Source organism: Prionailurus bengalensis, chromosome C1 (assembly GCF_016509475.1).
Source record: "Prionailurus bengalensis isolate Pbe53 chromosome C1, Fcat_Pben_1.1_paternal_pri, whole genome shotgun sequence".
Taxonomy (NCBI): domain Eukaryota; kingdom Metazoa; phylum Chordata; class Mammalia; order Carnivora; family Felidae; genus Prionailurus; species Prionailurus bengalensis.
In genome coordinates, this window is record NC_057345.1 from 31,051,224 (window position 1) to 31,074,026 (window position 22,803).

Consider the following 22,803-nt stretch of genomic DNA (forward strand, 5'->3'; position numbering starts at 1 on the left):
GTGAGACCATGACCTGAGCCAAAACCAAGAGATGGACACTTAACCGACTGAGACACCTGGGCACCCTTCTACTACTCTAATTTCTTGACAATGGTTGTCACCAGAGAAGGAGGACAGAGAACGGAACCTGGCAGAGATATGTAGAATTCAGTGTTACCTGAAATGTTTCGGTTCTTAAAATAGCTGAGACAAATATGACAAAATATTACTTTTCGGTCTCAGATTACATTACTCTTTATACTGTTTTGAACAGTTAAAAAGTGCCTAAGGGAGCTTCAGTGGCTGCCTCAGTATTTCCAGAAAAGGGAGTGGCAAGTTGAGGGTGAAGGCATGGGGACAGTGGGACACCTGTGGATGAGCGCTCTATGAGAGCTGCTGGGGGCAGAGGCCCTGCCAAGCACTGGGCATGCGGGCCTGAGGGCTGCGGACCAAGGGGAGGGCCACTGAGGAGAGCAGAGCTGGCCCAGAGGAAGAGGAGAGGCCAAGGGTGAGGCCAGGGCAATAATGCAGTATTCCCTGGGGCAGGGATGGGCACAGGATAGCAAGGTGGAAACCGGAAGAAGGAGAAATCCAGGAAGGGCTGCCAGCTTCTCAAAGGGGAACTAGAAGGCAGACTTCACATCCACAAGGTGAGAGAGAACGGTCACCCTCACCATTCCTCACTGCTGCCCGCACTGAGCCTGGCCAGGGGCTGGTGCGGGAAAAGGCCTCTCTCACTAGCTTCCCAGAGTACTCCATTAAATTTGCTTTGCTAAGGCTGAATGATCTCAACAGTGCAGAAGACATCTTGAGGGGTCCCTGCCTAAGTCAAAATCAACCCTCCCTTGTCTGGGAACTGTATCCTTCCTGCCCTGCCCCTCCTGGTTACAGGGGCAAGTATAACTGGTGTGTAAGGTCCCACTTCTGTGGCCACAGTCGATGACAGAGACCTGACCTGAGCTGGGGCATGGTCCCTTCCTCAAGAATCTGGATTGGGACAGAAGATTCCAGCCTCGCCTGAGATAATAACCTAAGCAGAGACGATTAAAAACTTAGAAGCTGGGGCACCTGGGTGGCTCCGTCGGTCGAGCATCCAACTCGGCTTGATTGGTCGAGCATCCAATCTCATGGCTCAGGTCGTGATCTCAGCGTTTGTGAGTTCAAGCCCTGCATCGGGTTCTGTGCTGACATCGCAGAGCCTGCTTAGGATTCCCTCTCTCTGCCCCTCCCCTGCTCAATCACTCTCTCTCTCTCTCTCAAAATAAATAAACTTAAAAAAAAAAAAAAACCAAAAACTTGGAAGCCGGGCAAGGCCACCTTTTGCCATGTGGGTGGCCAGAGAGGCTGGTGTGCGTGGAGAGAGGCAGCAGCAATGCCAGCTGGAGACAGATGGACCTGGCTGTCTGTGACTCCCATTCCTTGATTCTAGAACCTCTGAAACCTTGAGTACCAACAGACTATGAACTACTTTAAAAATTTACTTTGATTTGGTTATTCGCCTGCAACGAGAATCCTTCTGGGTACAAAGGGCAGCCTAGGAACATACTGCCAGGAGAACACAATCTCCTTCTGTCCCTTTACACCCTCACCTCCCCCTTCCCGCCTCTCTACTGGGACTACCTGCCTCTTTAAATCTCATACTGACCATCTGCTAACCGGAGATATACATAGAAATATAAAATAAACTTTACAAAGAAAAAGCAACCCCATAAAATTAGAGAAGTATCAATCTGTAAATGAACTGGTGAGAACTCAGAATCCATTCCCCAGGGAAACCATGTGATACATGCTGAGATGTATCCTGGCTTGCAGTCTAGTTCAGCTACATTATGAAACGTATCTCGTGTCATTCCACTTCTCTCCATCTCATTGAGCGTCCACACCACCGGCACCTCTTAGCAAGACGCTGCAACAGCCCCTGCTTTTCCTCTACCCACTTTCCAATCTGCTCTCTACAAAGCAGTGGAGACCTTCCAAAAACATGTATCGGGCCATGTTACTCCCTTGCTTAAAACCTGCCAGTAGCTTCTCCTGATGTTTTGAAGGAAACCCAAACTGCCGACGTGACCCGCACGTCCCTGCCTCCCTGCCGATGTAGCCCCTGCCAACTCTCCCGTCTATCACTAAACTTGCTGCCAGGGCCTAGAACGAGCCCAAGGTGTCCCAGGATCAGGCCTTTGTGCCTACTGTTCCCTCCGCCTGATGCCTCTTTCCTTAGCTCCTCCTGTGCTCCCTTTCATCTTTCAGATCCCGGCCTCAATACCTATTCTCCAAAGACCATTTTGTCCAGAGTAGATACGGCCTCCAATACCCTCCGCCACTGCATCCTGTTTCTTTCCACCAGGGCCTTAGCACTGTTAGGGGTGGTCCCTGCCTCTGTTCACGTGGAGCCTCCTTTTCCCCACTGACAGGTTACTGCATGACAGCAGGGACCGTCATTGTCTCATTCTCCCTTTATCTGCCAGACCTACCACAGGGCCTGGCAAACTGCAGTGCAACAGCTGATGGAATTATGAATGGAATGCTTTAGAACTGCAACTAAAAGAAGACAAAACCACTGCAATACTTAATAAATAACAGAAACAGGAAGTTCAAGTTGAATAAATACTTTAAACACAACACCACTAGTGGTAACAGCCCAAACCTGCCTACTTGGTAAGAACTGAGCACGGCACTGAATTTCTGTGCAGGGAAGTATTACCACGTACTCCATGCTGGGGAAGAGGAGGAGGTTTGAAGACATACTAGGCCATGTAACTAGACGGGATAGAACTGAGTGTCTCCCAACAGGTGCCTAGAAAGAAGGGCATTCTTTTTTTTTCTCCCATGTCTGAAGAGGTCTTTATTTTCCCTTCACATCTGGTTGCTCCTTGAAGGTTGGGCATAGAATTCTAGGATGGAAATCACTCTCCCTTAAAACACAATGGCACTGTGGGTGCGTGGGTGGGGTACCTGGGTGGTGCAGTTGGTTAAGCATCTGACTCTTGATCTCAGCTCAGGTCATGATTTCACAGTTTGTGAGTTCGAGCCCCGCATCAGGCTCTGTGCTGATGGCGTAGAGCCCGCTTGGGATTCTGTCTCTCCCTCTCTCTGCCCCTCCCCTGCTTGTGCTCACTCACTCTCCCTAAATAAATAAATGAATACATTTAAAGAATTAAAAAAGAACACAAAGGTACTGGGTGGCTCAGTTGGTTAAGCATCCGACTTCAGCTCAGGTCATGACGTCACGGATTGTGAGTTTGAGCCCCACACTGGGCTCTGTGCTGACAGCTTAGAGCCTGCTTGGGATTCTTTCTCCCTCTCTCTCTGTTCCTTCCCATCCCCTCATGAATAAATACACACGTACATAAATAAGGACACAAAGGTACTGCATCACTGCCTTCTAGCTAGCAGTGCTGCTGGCAGGAGGGGCGGTCAGTAGTACGGATTCTGTGGGCGGCCTCCCTGGGGTCTCCTCTTTATCCCGGTGCTCTGAAATTTCACAGGAGCGTACCTCAACGTGAATCTTTTTCCACTGTTGCCCTAACCACTTAGCGAGCCTTTTCTGTCTGGAAACTCATGTCCTGTCGACCAGAGAAATTTTCTTGTATTGCTTCTTTGATAATTCCAATCCACCCTTTTCCTCTGGATGACTTTCAGAACCCCTATGGGTCAGAAACTGGACTTCCCAAACAGCTAAATGTCTTTCATTTTGTCAGTTCTCTTTTTTTTTTTCCTTTTAACCTCTTTGAGTTTTTGTTCTAATTTCTAGGAGATTTCCTCATGTGCATATTCCCATATTGCGCACACATTTTTGTTGTTGTTTATTTTTAATTTCCAGGAGCTCTCTTTTACTGACTGGTGGTTTCATTCACATTCTTTTCTGGTGCCCTGGATTATAATTCTTTATCTACAAAGATAATAATTATAGGCTTTTTTTTTTTTTAAGGTTTTCTTTGGCTCCTTGAACTGCCATCTTTTCTTTCTAAGTTGCTTTTTTTCTTTCTAACCAACTTTTTGTTGGTTTTGGTCTGTCTTTCACCTTAGAAGCTTTCCTCAGATGTCTGACTGGGGGTCCGGGCTCATGGTTTATACAGACACCACAAAAGCTGGCTGGAGGCTCCTCATGTGAGAACAGAGCCTACCTCCTGGTGGCTTCACCTCAGGGGCGGGTCAAGAGGAATCCTATCATCTTGGAGGATTCCAAAACATCAACCTGTAGATCTTTTCTCTGGGGCCAGTCAGGTTTTCCAGAGACGGGACTGCCGCTGAACAACACCCTAGCAGGTAAGAAGCCTCAATGCTACCATTCTGGGAACTGAGTGGGAGGGAAGGGGGAAGGCGTGGGTTTTCTATGTGGTGTCTTACCACCAGCCTGTGCCTGTTGTCTCAGAGGCTGGCACTTCTCTAGTTAAATTGCTCCAGAGAATAAATTTTGCTTTTTTTGTCACAATGGGGGAGGAGCAATCACTTGGATGTGCACTCACGGGAACCGGCGGTTTGATCATTCCTTATATAGGAAAATTTTTCCCCAACAAAAAGTCCTGTTTTTAGCCCCAGGCACTTATCTCTACCTTCCAAAGGATCTTATGCACCTCATTCCTGACCCTTTCTGGAGCTATAAAAAGTGAATCTGTTCCCTTTTTGTCAGTGTTCCTTCTATAGACATACAAGGTTGCAACGTTTTCTGCTAAAACAATTATCACTCATTCATCTGCTTTCTTTTAAAAACATGTTGACATCTTTTATTGTCTCTTCTCTCCTGTTCTCTCTGTCCTTGTGGGTTTATTACTTTTTATTCTTTTGCTACTAGTTGATTATCATTCCAGTAAAAGGAGGAAGTGAAGACAAACACATCAATCTACCACTTTTCATCAGTTACATGTGACTGGCTCCCCGCCATGACTGCTCATTTATAGTCACTAATAATTCTGATTGCCAAGGGTTGTATTTGGTTCACAAAAGAAACACAAAGAAAGAAAACGTTGAATTTTTCTGAGGCATCTGGGCAAGAGTTAGAAGAATAATGAGTAAAGAATAAATAACAATGATGTCTAAAGAAGTCACACATATCCATGAGCAGAGAGAACACGTAGAATATAGACAACCGAGCTGTGACTAGTCAAAACAGAGTTAGGGGTAAAGCTTAGCAGAGGTTTGAGAGGCCTAATGGAAAAGGGGGTGGAGACATAGAAGTATCTTAGTTTCAGGGTGCCTAGCTGGCTCAGTCGGTGGAGCATGTGACTCTTGATCTCGGGGTCATGAGTTTGAGCCCCACATTGGGTGGATTTGAGAAAAATAAAATAAAATCTTAAAAAAAAAAAAAAAGTATCTTAGTTTCTTTCACTGACCACCAGGTGGCACTACTGACCCAACACAGCTTTGTCGCTGTGCATGTAGCCAAAGGGTAGGAAAGGAAGAGAGAGCTAGCCGTAGTTGTTTCCATATGTGAGTCACTGGCAAGGCTGAACCCTGGAAAATGGCTTCAAGGAAGTGTTGTATTGAAGAATTGGTATTAGACAAGAATGATATGCTTTGAAAACCTGTAGGGTAGGGGCGCCTGGGTGGCTCAGTTGGTTGAGCGGCCGACTTTGGCTCAGGTCATTATCTCGCGGTCCATGAGTTCAAGCCTCGCGTCGGGCTCTGTGCTGACAGCTCAGAGCCTGGAGCCTGTTTCAGATTCTGTGTCTCCCTCTCTCTGACCCTCCCCTGTTCATGCTCTGTCTCTGTCTCAAAAATAAATAAACGTTAAAAAAAAAAAAAATTAAGGGGCACCTGGGTGGCGCAGTCGGTTAAGCGTCCGACTTCAGCCAGGTCACGATCTCGCGGTCCGGGAGTTCGAGCCCCGCGTCAGGCTCTGGGCTGATGGCTCAGAGCCTGGAGCCTGTTTCCGATTCTGTGTCTCCCTCTCTCTCTGCCCCTCCCCCGTTCATGCTCTGTCTCTCTCTGTCCCAAAAATAAATAAACATTGAAAAAAAAAATTAAAAAAAAAAATTAAGAAAAAAAAAAAAGAAAACCTTTAGGGTAGCTACCAGACCATACTAGTCGATGCCAAATCTGTTATCGTTTAGAATACCCCTGGGTGGCTTGGTCGGTTAAGCGTCTGACTTCGGCTCAGGTCATGATCTCACAGTCCGTGAGTTCGAGCCCCGCGTCGGGCTCTGTGCTGACAGCTCAGAGCCTGGGGCCTGTATCAGATTCTATGTCTCCCTCTCTCTCTGCCCCTCCCCTGTTCATGTTCTGTCTCTCTCTGTCTCAAAAATAAATAAACGTTAAAAAAAAAAAAAAAAAAAAAGAATACTCCACACCTACTAAATCCAAATCTAATCTCTGATCCCAGGAATGAAGCCCCAGGATCCATTTTAATGAATTTCCCAGGGGTTCTGATGTACAATTTAAGTTTGGAAACAATTGAAAAGAATACACTCCAAAAGTGATTCTGTACATTTTTAAATATCCAAACACATCTGAGTAGTTGCAAACACTGACATAGGAGGCTAAACCCTCGTTACTGACAACACAAAGAATCTGTCATCCAAAATATATACGGTAATTTCTTGGGCTTGGGATTTTTTTAAAGGCTCTTTTGTTAGTTTTTTTAAGATGGAAATTTATTTTGTTTTTAATTACATTCTTTCTATATTAAAAAAAAAAATACCCTAAGAAAACCCTGGGTGGCTCAGTCGGTTAAGCGCCTGACTCTTGATTTTGGCTCAGGTCATGATCTCACAGTTCGTGACTTCGAGCTCCATGTTGAGCTCTACGCTGATGGTGCAGAGCCTGCTTGGGATTCTCTCTCTCCCTCTCTCTCCCTCTTTCTCTCAAAATAAATAAAATAAACTTTATATATATGCATATTAAAAGAATACTCTCCCTTCCTTTTTAAAATTAGTATTAAAGCAGTTTTAGGTTTACAATATAACTGAATCGATAGCACAGAGATATTTACAAAAAGCCTCTCATTTGAATATCACTGGCCCCTACTCCTGGAATCACTGCTACCATGAAAGTCAGCATGATATTTTCATGCAATGACAGTTCTGTATCTTTTTTTAGCCAACCATACATACCGTTCTTGAACAGCTTTGTTGTAAGCCCCAACATTCAGCGTTTTTCTGATCAAGTCACAGATGTGAGAGCTCTCCCCTGGGCACCGAGGGAGTCCATAAACACCTACAACAGCAGAAGCCAAATATCCATTCTTTCAAGAATTGTGTACTGAGTAACTACTATGTGCAAGGCACTGTGAGGAATAAAACAGACCTGAACTAGCCTCTGATCTCGTTCACTTATTCCTCAAGAAAATATGTATTGAGGGGCACCAGGGTGGCTCAGCTGGTTAAGCGTCTGACTTCGGCTCAGGTCACAGTCTCACGGTTCATGGGTTCGAGCCCCGCATCAGGCTCTCTGCTGTCAGCGCAGAGCTCACTTTGGATCCTCTGTTCCCCTCTCTCTCTGCCCCTCCCCTGCTTGCTCTCTCTCTCTCTCTCTCTCTCTCAAAAATAAATAAACACTTAAAAAAGAAGATAACGTAGAGCATGCATACCAAAACCAGCTTCCCCCTGACGCTCCTATACTCTTTTCTGCCTAAGGACCTTGGCACCGGCCGTTCCCTGGTAGATGTATTTCCTCTCTCACTGCTTCAGTGGTTGGACTCATTTCATCTCTCAGGTCGGAGCTTCGGGAAGTCACATCCGACTCCCCTAACTCAAGTAGTGCCTAACCCCATTTCCCACCCTTCCCCCAGTTATACCTTCCACCTTCATCATCCTCATCAATAACATTTTCAGGGTTGCCCGGCATAGTTCTAACCATATGTCAGCAATAATTCATTTAATCTTCATGACCATGAAGAGAGGAAATCATTATTTGTACCATATTACAGATAAGAAACTTCTAAACAGGAAGATGAAATACTCTGCCCAAGGTTAGATACGAAGTGCTAAGAGTCAGGATATGAACACAGGCAGTTTGGCTCTAGAGCACACACGTTTAACCACTGCCCTGTCTCTTAAGTATTATCCTATTTTTTTTTTAATGTTTATTTATTTTGAGAGAGAGGGAGAGCAGGCATGTGCATGACTGGGGGAGGGGCACAGAGAGAGGCAGAGAGAGACATGGGGCTCCAACCCACAAACCGTGAGATCATGACCTGAGCCTAAACCGAGGGTTGGATGCTTAGCTGACTGAGCCACCCAGGGACCCCCTGACCTATTTTTTTCTTCTTGATCATAGTTTTCACTCTCTGTATTTATTTATTTCCTTGCTTCATTGTCTATTTCTTCCCTACCCCCCAACTAGAATGTTAATTTCCTGAAGACAGGGACCTTGTCTGTCTTACAGATTTTCAATACATGTTTGTTGACTGAATGAATGATAAGGTTTTTACCAACATGCATTTGAATAACACTTGTGTTTTTTAAAAACAAGGAGCATGGGTGGCTCAGTCAGTTAAGCATCTGACTCTCGATTTCGGTTCAGGTCATGATCTCATGGTTCGTGGGACCGAGCCCCATGCTGGGCTCTGTGTTGACAGTGCAGAGCCTGCTTGGGATTCTCTCTCACCCTCTCCCTCTGTCCCTCCCCAACTCATGCACACGCGGGTGTGCGTGTGTGCTCTCTCTCAAAAGAAATACACTTTTAAAAATAAATAAACAGGGGTGCCTGCGTGGCTCAGTCGGTTAAGCGTCCAACTTGAGCTCAGGTCATGATCTCGTGGTCTGTGAGTTCGAGCCCCATGTCAGGCTCTGTGCTGACAGCTCAGAGCCTGGGGCCTGTTTCAGATTCTGTGTCTCCCTCTCTCTATGACCCTCCCCCATTCATGCTCTGTCTCTCTCTGTCTCAAAAATAAATAAACGTTAAATTTTTTTTTAATATAAATAAATAAATAAATAAATAAATAAATAAAATCAAGTGGTGGTGTGGATTAGAACAGAGAAAAAAGGAGGCAAAGAGGCCAAGGTTACCTTGATGTTGTCCCCCAACCGAGATCAGATTGATCATGGGTGGTGACGGGCATCTCTGAGCCACTGCCCTCCTGGGGGGAGAAAAGGATTATCAGATGGAAATGTATCATCAACCACCAACTTCCCAGATGAAGCTACTTCATTCCCTGTGATTCCCCAAAGCCAGGCAGTGTCAGGATTTCCCCCAGATGGCCAAACAAATCCTTATTCTCTCACAGAAAATAAAGTTCCATAAAGCTTTTTACATGGAGACATCTTAGAATAGTGTTCCTTCCAAGATAGATGAAGAGCTCAAAAGAATTAGAGGAGTGGCTAGATCTGAATGAAAGAAAAAAAAATTCAATCCCACGTAAGTCGTATGACATCATAGAACAGGACTTACAGAAATTGGCCTCCCTGGGAGAATCCCATAGCATTGTAGCCTTGCTGTAATTTAGGGTCCTTAGCCAGAATCTGACACACTGTTGTTACTTGGGAATTGACATTCAAGAAGAAGCTGTTCTCCACATCCTAAAAGAGGAGCCACAGGGGAAGGATGGGGATGAGAACCACCACTGGTGTCTTCTCTAAGAAGGCAAATTTGTTTCGTTGGAATCTGCACACAAGCCACTCAAGAGTTAAAGTATCATTGCAAGATTTGCTGTTAAAAATGCAAGACAAAGCATTTTAATAGTACATTCTATGAAATCAGTCAGCAAACCTTCAAAGGAACAGAGCTGTGAAGGGCCTTACCTCCATCAGGGTCTTCCCAATCTCTAAAGATAAGACATAAATTCCAGGTATTTTCTTCTCAACCATTTTTTTAATAGCACCCATGCTTAAGGGATTACAACAGCTGTCTCCTAGACAACAAAGACAATGGCAGATATTCATGAACCAGGTTACATAGGTTTTAAAAAGTTTTAAGCTTCAAAGGGCATTATAAAGAATGTGAAACATGACATGTCTGGGTGGCTCAGTCGGTTGAGCGTCCGACTTCAGCTCACGTCATGATATCACGATTTGTGAGTTCGAGCCTCGCATTGGGATCTGTGCTGACAGCTCGGGGCCTGGAGCCTGCTTCAGATTCTGTGTCTCCCTCTCTCTCTGCTCCTCCCCTGCTCACACTCTGTCTCTCTCTCAAAAATAAATAAAGATTAAAAACAAAAATTTTTCTTGAAGTGAAACATACAGAATGGGAGAAAATATTTGCAAAAGGAAAAAAATAAAAAGGGAGAAAATATTTGCAAATCATGTATTTGATAACGGTTTAATACCCAGGATACACAAAGAACTCTTACAACTCAACAAGAAGTTAACCTAATTTAAAAATGGAAAAGGGACTTGAACAGACATGTTTCCAAAGGAGATATACAAATGACCAACAAGCATATGAAAACACGTTCAACATCACTGGTCATTAAGGAACTGCAAATCGAGGCACCCCGTGGCTCAGTCAGTTGAGCGACCGACTTTGGCTCCGGTGGTGAGCTTTGAGCCCCGCATCAGGCTCCCTGCTGTCAGCGCTGAGCTGGCTTCTGATCCTCTGTCCTCCTCTCTCTCTGCCCCTCCCCACTCTCAAAAATAAACACTAAAATAAATAATTAATTTAAAAAAGGAAATGCAAATCAAAACTATAAAGAGATACCACCTCACACCCACTAGGATGGCTTTAATTTAAAACACTGGAAAGTAGCAAGCAAGGATGTGGAGAAATAGGAACCCTTGTACATTGCTGGTGGAAATGTAATATGATGCAGCCATCGTGAAAAGTTTGGTGGTTCCTCAAAAAGGTAACCCTAACAATTACCATAGGATGCAGCAATTTCCCTTCTAGATATCTACCCAAGAGAAATTAAAACATGCCCATACAGAAACATGTACCTCAATGTTTACAGCAGCACTATTCATAATAGCTAAAAGGTAAAGTGACACAAATGTCCACCAATGGATGAGTGGGTAAACAAACTGTGGTAGACACATACAGTGGAATATTGTTCAGCTGTAAAAAACAAAAGAAATACACATGCTACATACATATGTACATATGCTACAATGTGGATGAACCTAAATTCACATTAAATTCACACTAAATTCACATTATTATAAGTGAAAAAAGCTAAACACAAAAGGTCACATAATGTTTGATTCCCTTTATATAGGATATATCTAGAACCAGCAAATCCATAAAGACAGAAAACAGATTGGACATTGGACATTGGACAGGAAGTGTTGGGAGTGGGGAACAGAGTGGTTACTTACGGGGTACAGTGTTTTCTGGGATGATGAAAAAAACTTGAAACTAGAGAGGAGCGCTGGTAAAACAATATTATGAATATACTAATTGCCACTGAATTGCATACCTTAATATGGTTAATTGTAGGTTACATGAATTTCACCTCAAAAAAAAAAAAGACCATTTTTTGCGTGGCTCGTGTTTTCTCAAGTAATAACAAACTTCAAAAGCCCACACAATACAGTTGGGACACCGAATTCATAACTGAAACGTAAGCAGAGGTGCAAATTACCCTGCCTTATCATTTGGAACACTTGGGGTTAGTAGAGTCAAGAGCGCTTAGGAATCAAACTCAAGGACTAGGACTAGGGAAAGAAAAGTGAAACGCCTAGGGCACAAAATTTCAGGAGGTACTCACTCGCAGGTTCTCGTGCAAGTGCTGACCCTGAACTTCTACGAGCTAGAAAGTGAGTGCCTTCTTAACTTTTGCAATGTAGGGGTCTCCTTGCCTCGTCCTACTCCCAGCCCTGTTTCTTTTCCTGTTTCAAAGAACTAAAACCAAGAACTGGAAGAAAAGTGACTGGCCGCTCAGTTGGAGAAGTAGGCTGAGATCATTTTCCATTTTGAGCTTAATCATCCCATTTCTAACTTAAGAGGAACCTTAAGAATTCATTTTTAAAGAAGGAAAAGCTGAGGCTTAAAGCATCCTATATTTGTCTCATAATAACTTCTTTTAACTCCACTGTAGTAGCCCTGGAACCCAGCACAGAGCTTTGAGAAAACTGTTTATATTTGCTGACTGTAATTCCTCTTCAGGGTTTTCTTTCTTTCTTTCTTTCTTTCTTTCTTTCTTTCTTTCTTTCTTTCTTCCTTTCTTTTTTTAACAATTTCATTTATTATTTACTTACTTTTAATTTGTTTTAGAGAGAGAAAGAAAGAGTGTGAGTGGGAGAGAGGGGCAGAGGGAAAGAGAGAGACTCTTAAGCAGGCTCCATGCCCGGCGCAGACAGAGCCCAAGACCGGGCTCGATCTCATGACCGTGAGATCGTAACCCGAGCAGAAATCACAAGTCAGATGCTCAACCAACTGAGATAGCCAGGCACCCCCAAAACTGCTTTTGTTAAGGTTATTAGTGATCTTCAGGTTGCTAAATCCAATAAGCAGTTCTCACTTGACCTGTTGATAAAATTCCATACAGCTGATAACTCCCTTCCTCTGGAAACATTTTCATTGGACTTCCGGGACATTGCACTCTTCTGACTTGCCTCCACCACCACCGTCTCCTTAGCTAGTTTCTCCTCCTCTCAACCTCCAAATGTTGGCAGCGCCTCAGGCCTCAATCTTTACACCTCTTCTCTCCTCGTGTACACTCGCTCCCATGATCCTGCTCAGTCTCATGGCTTTAAATGCTAGCCACACACTGAAGGCTCCCAACATAAATCTCCAACTTGTATTTCTGTCCTAGACTCCACACTCCAAATGGCTCTATAACATCTGGATGTCTAACAAGCATCCCAAATCTAGTAAGTCCAAAAGCAGACTACTGATCTTCTCCCTACCCTAAATTTGCTCATCGTACAGGCTTCCCCATTTTGGTAAAATGACAACTTCATCCTTCAACTTGTCCAGCCCCCAATCATGGAATCATCCTTGACTCCTTTCTTTCTTCCTCATCCCAAATCTAATCCGTTAATAAATCCCATTGGTTCCGCCTTCAGAAGATACACAAACTTTGACGGCTTCTCAATATCTCCCCTATTACTATATTGTTTCAGGCCACCACCATCTCTTGTTTAAGTTGTTGCAATTGCTTCCTAACTTGTCTCCCTGCAAATGTCTGTGTCCCTCTACAACCTATTCTTAATATAGCAACTAGAGTGGTCCTTTTTAAAGTGTAAGTCATATTATGTTACTCATGTGCTCAAATCCCTCAAGGGCTTTCCAACTCATTGTAGCCAACTCCCTTTGTAGGCCCCAGCATCCCCATCCACCCCAACCTAAACCCCTATTTTCTTCTCCTTGCTCACTCAGTTCCAGCCCCGCTGACCTGAATGTTGTTCCTCCAACATATCACACATACTTCTGCCTCAGGGCCTTTGCATTTGCTGTTCCTTCTACCAGCTATCCACAGGGTATCCTCCCTCATCCACTTCAGCTCTTTGCACAGATGTCACTTTCTGGGTGAATCCTTTCCTGACCCTGCTTATAAAATTGCAAGCCCCCATCTCCATTTCTCTCTCGCTCCCGGCTTTACTCTTCTCCATTGCATTTGCCACCATTTTATTTAAAACATATTACATGTTTTAGTTATTTCTTTATAGTCTGTGTCTCCCCCTGGAAAATAAGTTCAGAAAGGGCAAAGACTTTGGTCTGTTCAGTTCACCGTCTTATCTTCAGTATCTAGTAGGTGCTTATTAACTACGTGTTAAATGGAAACATGAACCTTAGGTACCTAACAAATCTCTATTCAGTGTGCGAATGAATAAAAGGATGGATGTCCTGGTCATGCAGCCACAGCCAGGACTGCCTCAAGTGCCAGACGCTGCACCCTGACGCCACCGCCGTGAGAATTAAGCAAGAGCCGCCGAAAATACCCTAACGCAGCGCACGGGTCTCTGCCAGAGCTCACCAAAAGACAGCCCCTTCTCCTCTCTCCCTTTCCAATGCAGAGGAGCACCCCCCCCCCCGCCCCCAAATCCTAAGACGTCGGGCCAGCCTGCTGCTGTGCGACCACGGTCCTCGCTCTCCACCTCGCACTCTGCCGATGCGAACCCAGGTTGGGAAAGAGGAGTCGCCAAACCCTCCTGCTTCTCTTCTCCCTCACTCACCCATTCCATGCCAGATGACCAGCGGCAGCGGCACCGGCGGGTCGAGATGCCCCAGTGCAGGTGCCGCGCAAGACCCCGGCAGGAGAGCGACGGCCAAAAGCCACAAACAGCTGGGCGACGCCATCTTGACCCAATCACGTGACCGCGCTCCCCGGGCCTGGACCCGGCGCCTGCGGGGGCGGACCGCGCGCTCCCCCCTGCCCGCCACCATCAATCAAAATGAATGCCCGGTGTCATTCAACGCTTACTGCACATCAGACGTTCTTCTGTGTGCTTTTTCCCTGTTAGCAAATTTAATCCTCGTAACGCTGTGTACGCTTCTCCCCATTTTACAGGTCTGGACACTGAGGCGCTGAGAGTTTGGGTCAGGTGCAGAACTTCACCGAGATAGCAAGTTGGTGGGTCCAAAGTGGTTACTCAGCTGACGAACCGTACTGCCTTTGGGAGAAAAATGCTTTGTGGAGGGAAGAAAGGAAGGAGGGATTCGGCTATTAGAAATGGAAGGTGAGGGATCATTTCCAGCCAGGGTTAATAATGGCAGGGTGTGGTATTCGTCCTGGATCTTGAAGGAAAAACAGGATTTCAACAGGCAAAGATGAAATGCAGGACTGAAATGAGCCAAAATATAGAGGTGGAAAAGAATGGTGTGGTTGTTTTTGTTTTTTTTTTTTAGAAGTGGCAGGGCTTCCCGACTGACAAGAACATGTGTTGGATGTGGAAATCACTGCCACTTCCTGGTTTAATCTCAGAGCTGGATGATTGCAGGAGCCTTTCATTCACCATTTCTCCCTTTTCCATTCCCCCTCTTTAATCCAGTCTATGTTCTATTGCCAGATTCATTATTTTAACCCACTTTCCTTTATTTTTTTCATTTTGTTTTTTATTTTTTTTAATTTACATCCAAATTAATTAGCATATAGTGCAACAATGATTTCAGGAGTAGAGTCCTTAGTGCCCCTTACCCATTTAGCCCATCCCCCCTCCTACAACCCCTCCAGTAACCCTCAGTTTGTTCTCCATATTTATGAGTCTCTTCTGTTTTGTCCCCCTCCCTTTATATTATTTTTGTTTCCCTTCCCTTATGTTCATCTGTTTTGTCTCTTAAAGTCCTCGTATGAGTGAAGTCAAAGGATATTTGTCTTTCTCTGACTAATTTCACTTCGGATAATACCCTCCAGTTCCATCCACGAAGTTGCCAATGGTAACCCACTTTTATCCTCTCAATTGCCTGCTCAAAGTATTTTTTCAGAAAATCATTGAAACAGTTATGGATAGAAAATTTGGTAAGTAAATTAGGATGTATGGACAGTACCATGGAATATTATGAGGCGAGTTTTCTAAAGGATAAGGTAAATTTATATATAACCACATGAAAAATGTCTCAATATATTGTAAAGGAAAAGCTTGTTGCACACCCACCCGAAGCCCTTTTATCTGATGCTGTTGGGCCTGGTGGTTAGTTGTTACATGAAAAAAATCAATTAAAATGCAGAATGGTAAAGCATTACACAGCACACGGTTTTGTTTAAGAAAAGTAAGTTCCTGGCATATTATAAACCACTCTTTTTGGTTTAAACTTAAGACTTAATAAATGTAAATTGCTTTATCAATCTTTTGAGATAGCCTCGGGCTTTTTCTGTGATGACAGGGCCCCTGGTGAAAGTGTTTCTTAGAGTGATAGATAGCTCTTGCCTTTCACAAGTCACCCATAATTTCTTTAAATGTTTCTTTAAAGTGGAGCAATAACTAAACGGCACTTGTGAAGCAATCTGAACGCAAAGTCCTTCTAGATGTGTGTAGCTCTTCCAAGGACAGAATTTTCATCTATACCTAATCTAACAAGTTTTTAGCAATTTGCTTTCAACCAGCCTTTCCAAAGCATTCAACTTAGTTTCCATAGAAACATCTCTTTTTACACCCATATATCATAACGGTTTCCACATGTTAATTAAATCACAGTAGCAAATTTTCCTGATATAAGTAAGTGGAATAAACCCAACAGACATTTGGTAGTCACGTAGCTCAACTGGCAGGAACAGAACTACCCAAAAACTCTCAAATGCAGCTTCCTGGCTATGTTTACCGCGCTGTAGGCATCGGTAAGTACATTTTAGAATTGGGAGAATACGTTAAATAGGAATGAAGAAAGTAACTACGTCGTTTTGCAAAAAGTATATATGTTGTGGTGATGGTTCCACCAGTCTGTATTCACTAAAAATCACTGGATCCTACACATGAAATGGGTGAATTTTATAGGATGTAAAACGTAACCATAATCAAGCTGTTTTTTAAAAAAAAAATCTATGTATTCACGTATTCGTGTATTTCTAGATTTTCATGAATGTTTGATTTTCATTGAACAGCTAAAGTACTGAAAAGAAAACAGTTTTCACCATTCACTTTTTACTTTTTTTTTTAAACGCTTCATGAATTTGCTTGTCCTTCTTTCGCAGGGGCCATGCTAATCCTCTCTGGATTGTGCCAATTTCAGTATCTGAGCTGCTAAAGCGAGCCCCACTTTCTACTTTTTATACTTCTGTATGGTTTGAATTCGTAATGCAAAGATACATAAGTGGGGTTTTTAAAATTTTTTTTTTAACGTTTATTTATTTTCTTGAGACAGAGAGAGAGACAGAGCATGAGCAGGGGAGGGGCAGAGAGAGAGGGAGACACAGAATCTGAAACAGGCTGCAGGCTCTGAGCTGTCAGCACAGAGCCTGACGCGGGGCTCGAACTCATGGACCGCGAGATCATGACCTGAGCTGAAGTTGGACGCTTAACCAACTGAGCCACCCAGGCGCTCCTTTTTAAAAATTTTTTAATGTTTATTTATTTTTGAGAGAAAACAGAGTGTGAACCAGGCAGGGGGGCAGAGAGAGAGAGGTAGACACAGAATTTATTTATTTTTTAAAATTCATTTATTTATTTTTAAACTTACATCCAAGTTAGCATATAGTACAACAACGATTTCAGGAATAGATTCCTTAATGCCCCTTACCCATTTAGCCTATCCCTGCTCCCACAACCCTTCCAAAAACCCTCCGTTTGTTCTCTGTATTTAAGAGTCTCTTATGTTTTGTCCCCCTCCCTGTTGTTATATTATTTTTGCTTCCCTTCCCTTATGTTCATCTGCTTTATATCTTAAAGTCCTCATATGAGTGAAGTCGTATGATATTTCTCCTTCTCTGACTAATTTTCACTTGGCATAATACTCTCCAGTTCCATCCACATAGTTGCAAATGGCAAGATTTCATTCATTTTGCTTGCTGCGTAATACTCCATTGTATATATACCACATCTTTATCCATTCATCCATTGATGGACATTTGGGCTCTTTCCATACTTTGGCTATTGTTGGTAGTGCTGCTATAAACATGGGGGTGCATGTGTCCCTTCGAAACAGCACACCTGTATCCCGTGGATAAATGCCTAGTAGTGCAATTGCCAGGTCGTAGGATAGTTCTATTTTTAGTTTTTTGAGGAACCTCCATACTGTTTTCCAGAGTGGCTGCACCGGCTTGCATTCCCACCAACGATACAAAAGAGATCCTCTTTCTTCGCATCCTCGTCAACATCTGTCGTTGCCTGAGTTGTTAATGTTAGCCATTCTGACAGGTATGAGGTGGTATCTCATTGTGGGTTTGATTTGTATTTCCCGGGTGATGAGTGATGTTGAGCATTTTTTCATATGCCTGTTCGCCATCTGGATGTCTTCTTTGGAGAAGTGTCTATTCATGTCTTTTCCCCATTTCTTCACCGGATTATTTGGTTTTTGGGTGTTGAGCTAGGTAAGTTATAGATTTTGGATAGTAACCCTTTATCTGATATGTCATTTGCAAATATCTTCTCCGAGTCCCCATCAGTTGCCTTTTAGTTTTGCTGAGGGTGATACAGAATTTAAAGCAGGCTCCAGGCTCTGAGCTATCAGCACAGAGCCCGACGGAGGGCTCGAACTCTTGAACTGCGAGATCATGACCTGAGCCGAAGTCAGATGCTTAACCAACTGAGCCACCAGGTGCCCCAATAACTTTTATTTTATTTTTCCCAGGCCTTTTCCTCTAGTTTTATTAATATAATTGACATACAACATTGTATTAGCTTAAGGTGTACAACATAATGATTTGATATATGTATAAATACATAACTTTTATAATCAGAAAAAGTTAAGATATAATATACATATATTAAATGTATAATTAAAATGTATAATGTATATATACATTAAAAATTATTATGCTTTAAATAAAACAAATAAAATAAAATTATTGTACTTTTTGGTTAGATAATGGAATAAAGCTTTCTCATAGACTCTGTTTCTGCCAATACCTGAGAAAGTTAAAATTTCATCCACAGCAAAGGGCCACACTCAGTATCTTAAATGTCGACAAGTGGCAGTCAAGGAAGGAAATAGAAAATTATGGTCTGGAGTATGCCAAGGTTTCCAACCCTGCCTGCATTCCATCAAAATTCATACTGTTAGGTTCTCAAAATCCTGAGAATTAATACATCCATATACACATATATTCCAAGAGAAAAGAGAACTACCTGGTTTCCTTATTTTTTATCTCTTCTCTCTGGAAAAGTGAAAATGGCCACTGGGGAGAAGGCGAAGTGAGGAGTGGAGAATGGGCTAGGTCTTTTAGGTGGCCGTGAAGAGTTCAAGAAAGCATAGTAAATTGGGGGAGGTTCCAAACATTGAGGCTCTTTCGTATAGGAATGGGATACAACAACCCCTATTAGAGTGAACTCTGAAATAGACTCTTAAAACTTCAGAAGACCCTGAGGAATGCAGTATTCTAACAAAGGCTGCATACCTCCTCCCCTGAGTTCTGGCCTCCTCTCTTTCAGATAAGCTTATAAATCATAGAAAATGTGCATACAGCACAAAATAACAGCCTTCAAGCTGCAGTTCATTAGGAAAAACAAATCAGTTTCAGATAAAGTGGGAAGGAATTTGGGAGGCAAGTAGAGAAGTAGAAAAAATTCACCCCAAGTGCTTCGAGCTCTAGAATAACCTAACAAGGAAATGAGCTCAGGGGCACCTGAGTTGCTCAGTCAGTTAAGCATCTGACTCTTGATTTGGGGTCAGGTCGTGATCTTATGGTTCATGGGTTTGAACCCTGCATCGGGTTCTGTGCTAATGGCTTTGAGCCTGCTTTGAATTCTGTGTCTCCCTTTCTCCCTGCCCCTCTCCGGCTGTCTCTGTCTCTGTCTCTTTCTCTCAAAAATAAACGTTAAAAAATAAAAAATAAAAAAAAGGAGGGGGGTTGGTGCCTGGGTGGCTCAGTCGGTTAAGCGTCTGAGTTTGGCTCAGGTCATGATTTTGCAGTTCATGGTTTCGAGCCCCACATCAGGCTCTGTGCTGACAGCTTGGAGCCTGGAGCCTGCTTTAGATTCTGTCTCCCTCTCTCTCTGCCCCTCTCCCACTGTGCTCTGTCTCTGTTTCTCTCACTCAAAAATAAATAAAAACATTTTTAAAAAATTAAAAATAAAGAAAGAAAATGAGCTCAATAGTGTAAGAATTCAAAAATGAGACAATAAAACAACTGAAAGAGATGAATAGGGAAATTGCACATCTGATAACACAAAAACCAAAACAATATCATTATAGAGCTAATAAACACATCAAAATAGCAAGGAGTAGAATAGACAAGGCTGGGAATGGAATTATTCATGTGGAAAGAAGACTTGAAATAATCACAATAAAGGCAAATGAAAACCACAAAGAGATTAAAACCATCATCACCCCCCCAAAGCATTTTTTAATCAAATAGTTCAAACTATCCATGTGGAGAAGTACCAACAGAGTTCTCACTTCCTCTGGATTGGTTTTAAGAGGAACCATGTAGTAAAAGACAAGTAAAGTTCTTTCCATTTAAGTCAATTCCTGTGGGACCCAAGGAATTTAACAAAAATCCCCTACCCCTGGACAAGCAGAGCAAGACTAACTCCATTTTGTGCTATACCCACCATCTCATGTATAACCCCCACCCTAGTCAAGCTGGTGAGCACCCCCTTACTGGAAACCGACTCATAAAGGAATGCGGAACCCCTAACCGCCAAAGGATGTAAACCCCTGCCTTTTGCCTGCCAAACTCGCGCGCCAACTCTGACCAGAGTGATAGGCTATTTCAAAAAGTTACTATAGGGTAAATTGTAACTCAATTGGCCACCTGCGTGTGGCCTGACACGACTATGCAACTTTCTGTGTGTGTTACAATCTCATTGGCCACTGGCCCCTATAAAACTGCTACGCCTCTTAACCTAGGGGTCCAAGTCCCTGCTCCGCTGTGTCGGGTGTACTTGGGCCCAAGCTCGAGCTTGCAAATAAACCCTTGTGCGTTTGCATCGGTATCCGCTCCTTGGTGGTCTCTCGGATTCGAAACCGGGGGCATTACAATTCCAGGTTGTTATTTTAATAAACAGCCTCTGAGACTTATTAATATTGTAACAGGAAGTGAGAACTTGTAAAGCCTCAATTTCAGTGGACTTAAAAGAGTACTGAAAGTTGGTACGATACATATCTATTCCCCAGAATAGACAAGGAACAGTGGGAACATAGAGTAGTATCTGAATGCTCATAGGTTTCAGTTGTGTGTGTGTGTGTGTGTGTGTGTGTGTGTTTATTTATTTATTTCACAAGAAACTGCTTTATATAAATTAAAATTTCTTAATTAAGTTGCTTGCTATTAAAAACACAGCATGCGTATTAATAATCAAGATCCAGATACCTACTGGCTTTTCAAGAAAATGAACAGGGATTTTTTTTTCTCTCCTTAGAGAGGGGACCCTACCACATTAAAACTTTACAACTCAAAAGGGAGCCTTCCACATATCAGGGCCTCATAGATCTTTTAATTTTTCCCAAGCTTTTTTAACTTTGTCTGGTCTTATACCTCTATGACTTAAATCCCATATGGTCCTCTTTGTTAGATTCTATTTTCATTTCATTTCACTCTATTTCATTCCATTCATATCTATGAGTAATTTTTTCACATAGGATATGTGATATTAAACATTCTGAGTTCCCACACGTTTCTTATTTTCTCTCATACTCAATTGGCAGTTTGGCTAGGTATAGAATTCGGTTTCTGTTGTAGCAGGATTCTTGCACAGAGTTGTGACACTGAGGCCTTTCTTCTTTTTTTTTTTTTTTTTAACGTTTATTTATTTTTGAGACAGAGAGAGACAGAGCATGAACGGGGGAGGGGCAGAGAAAGAGGGAGACACCGAATCGGAAGCAGGCTCCAGGCTCTGAACCATCAGCCTAGAGCCCAACGCGGGGCTCAAACCCACGGACCGCGAGATCGTGACCTGAGCTGAAGTTGGATGCCCAACCGACTGAGCCACCCAGGTGCCCCATTCTTACCACATTCTTTAGGGAGAGGACTCTACCACACTGTCCTTGACCGGACTTTAGGCAGACTCCTTTGAGCCCTGTTTTTGATTATGCCTCATTCTTGGGCTCTGTCCTCAGCCTGCCTAGTCCAATTTCACCAAGAATCCTGCTAAGTTAGGGGCACCTGGGTGGCTCAGTTGGTTAAGTGTCCAACTCTCTCTCTGCCCCTCCCCAACTTCCACTCTGTCTCTCTTTCAAAAATAAACATTAAAAAAATAAAAATAAATAAAGAGAATCCTGCTAAGTTAGTTTAGCAAGTATTCCATTGATACCTGATCACCATCGATATCTAATTAAGTTCCTCATTCCATACACTTGATGTCTAAATCCTTGGCCTAATTTTAGCAAGAATCTCATTAGACAAGTTCATCAAGAATCCCCCTACCCTTGAGGTCTCCTCTTAGTAATTTTCCATCCTCCAACCCCCTCACTCTGCTCCTTGCATATAAATGCCCAGCCATCTTTGGTGTATGTGGAGTTGAGCTCAGTTTTACCGAAGCCTCTTTGCCCTATTGCAATAGTACTCAATAAAATCTGTCTTTGATGTCTTTGACTAGTGTCTGGCTCTATTTCTGCTTAACAATTCTGGGTTCCAATAATTTTTCCCTCACAACTTTGAAGACGTTCAGTGCTAATGATGACAAGTCTCATTCCTTTATAGAGAACTTGCTTTGTTTGCTTTTTTTTTTCTTTTTGGGTGCCCCACTGCCTATTCATATTCCTATAGAGTTAGCCCAAGTTTCCTCTGCATGTATGTTTTTTCAATAGACCTATCCCTTAACTTGAATTCTATGTGAACAGAAGGTGTGTATCATATCAACAGGCAGGCTTATCTGTAGGGTGCGTGTAGGCAGGCAGTCCAGTGACCTCTATAACTGACTCCATTAAGAGGGTGGAGCACACTCCATGAATCATCCCTGAATAAAGCAATCATTCCCCCACTCACTCTACCTTTTATGCAGATCTGATCTGTTTTTTGTCAGGCTAAGTATTTTCCCCAGGAGCCTGCTCCAGACAAATCCTCACCGTCTTCAGAAAGCATCTATGCTGTGATTAGCAGACAAACCCTTAAAAGAAAGCAATTGGAAAGAAATCCCTTCTTTCGTGGATTGTCTTCCTTTGCTAGATGGTCTGTTGGAAATTCATCCCCTTCTATACTCCCCCATATCACAAGGACTGGAAATTTGGGAGCTACATTTTCCAAAACCCCTTACCGGTGGTGTTCAGGTTAGTGCCAGCTGATGAAAGGCATTCAGAAGAGATATGGAGAGAAAATGAGAAGCAGAAGCCATGCGTTATTATTCCTCAGGCAGCTGCAGGAAGATAAGAGGCTTTGCAGTGGCCTCTCGGTATTTTCCCACAGATTGCCCACATAAAAATTTTGATTCTGAAATTTAGTGGCAAAGCTGAGAGCAAAGGATAACTTTCCCTTAATTT

General features: G+C 43.1%; 1 protein-coding gene and 1 non-coding gene across 2 annotated transcripts in view; both read right to left on the reverse strand.

The window, feature by feature from the left end:
* PPT1 (palmitoyl-protein thioesterase 1) overlaps window positions 1–14,215 on the reverse strand; it is a 28,061-nt gene extending 13,846 nt beyond the window's left edge. Inside the window, exons 1-5 of the mRNA XM_043578718.1 lie at window positions 13,968–14,215; window positions 9,657–9,766; window positions 9,307–9,434; window positions 8,925–8,995; window positions 7,029–7,131 (exon numbers count right to left, since the gene is read on the reverse strand). Coding sequence (XP_043434653.1) covers window positions 7,029–7,131; window positions 8,925–8,995; window positions 9,307–9,434; window positions 9,657–9,766; window positions 13,968–14,178 — 623 coding nt within the window. The 5' untranslated portion in view covers window positions 14,179–14,215. The remainder of the gene's footprint in view (window positions 1–7,028; window positions 7,132–8,924; window positions 8,996–9,306; window positions 9,435–9,656; window positions 9,767–13,967) is intronic.
* Window positions 14,216–16,375: 2,160 nt separating this feature from the next.
* LOC122482280 lies at window positions 16,376–16,482 on the reverse strand. The gene has a single exon (XR_006297079.1). It is a non-coding gene; the product is annotated as a U6 spliceosomal RNA (small nuclear RNA).
* Between the last annotated feature and the right edge of the window lie 6,321 nt (window positions 16,483–22,803).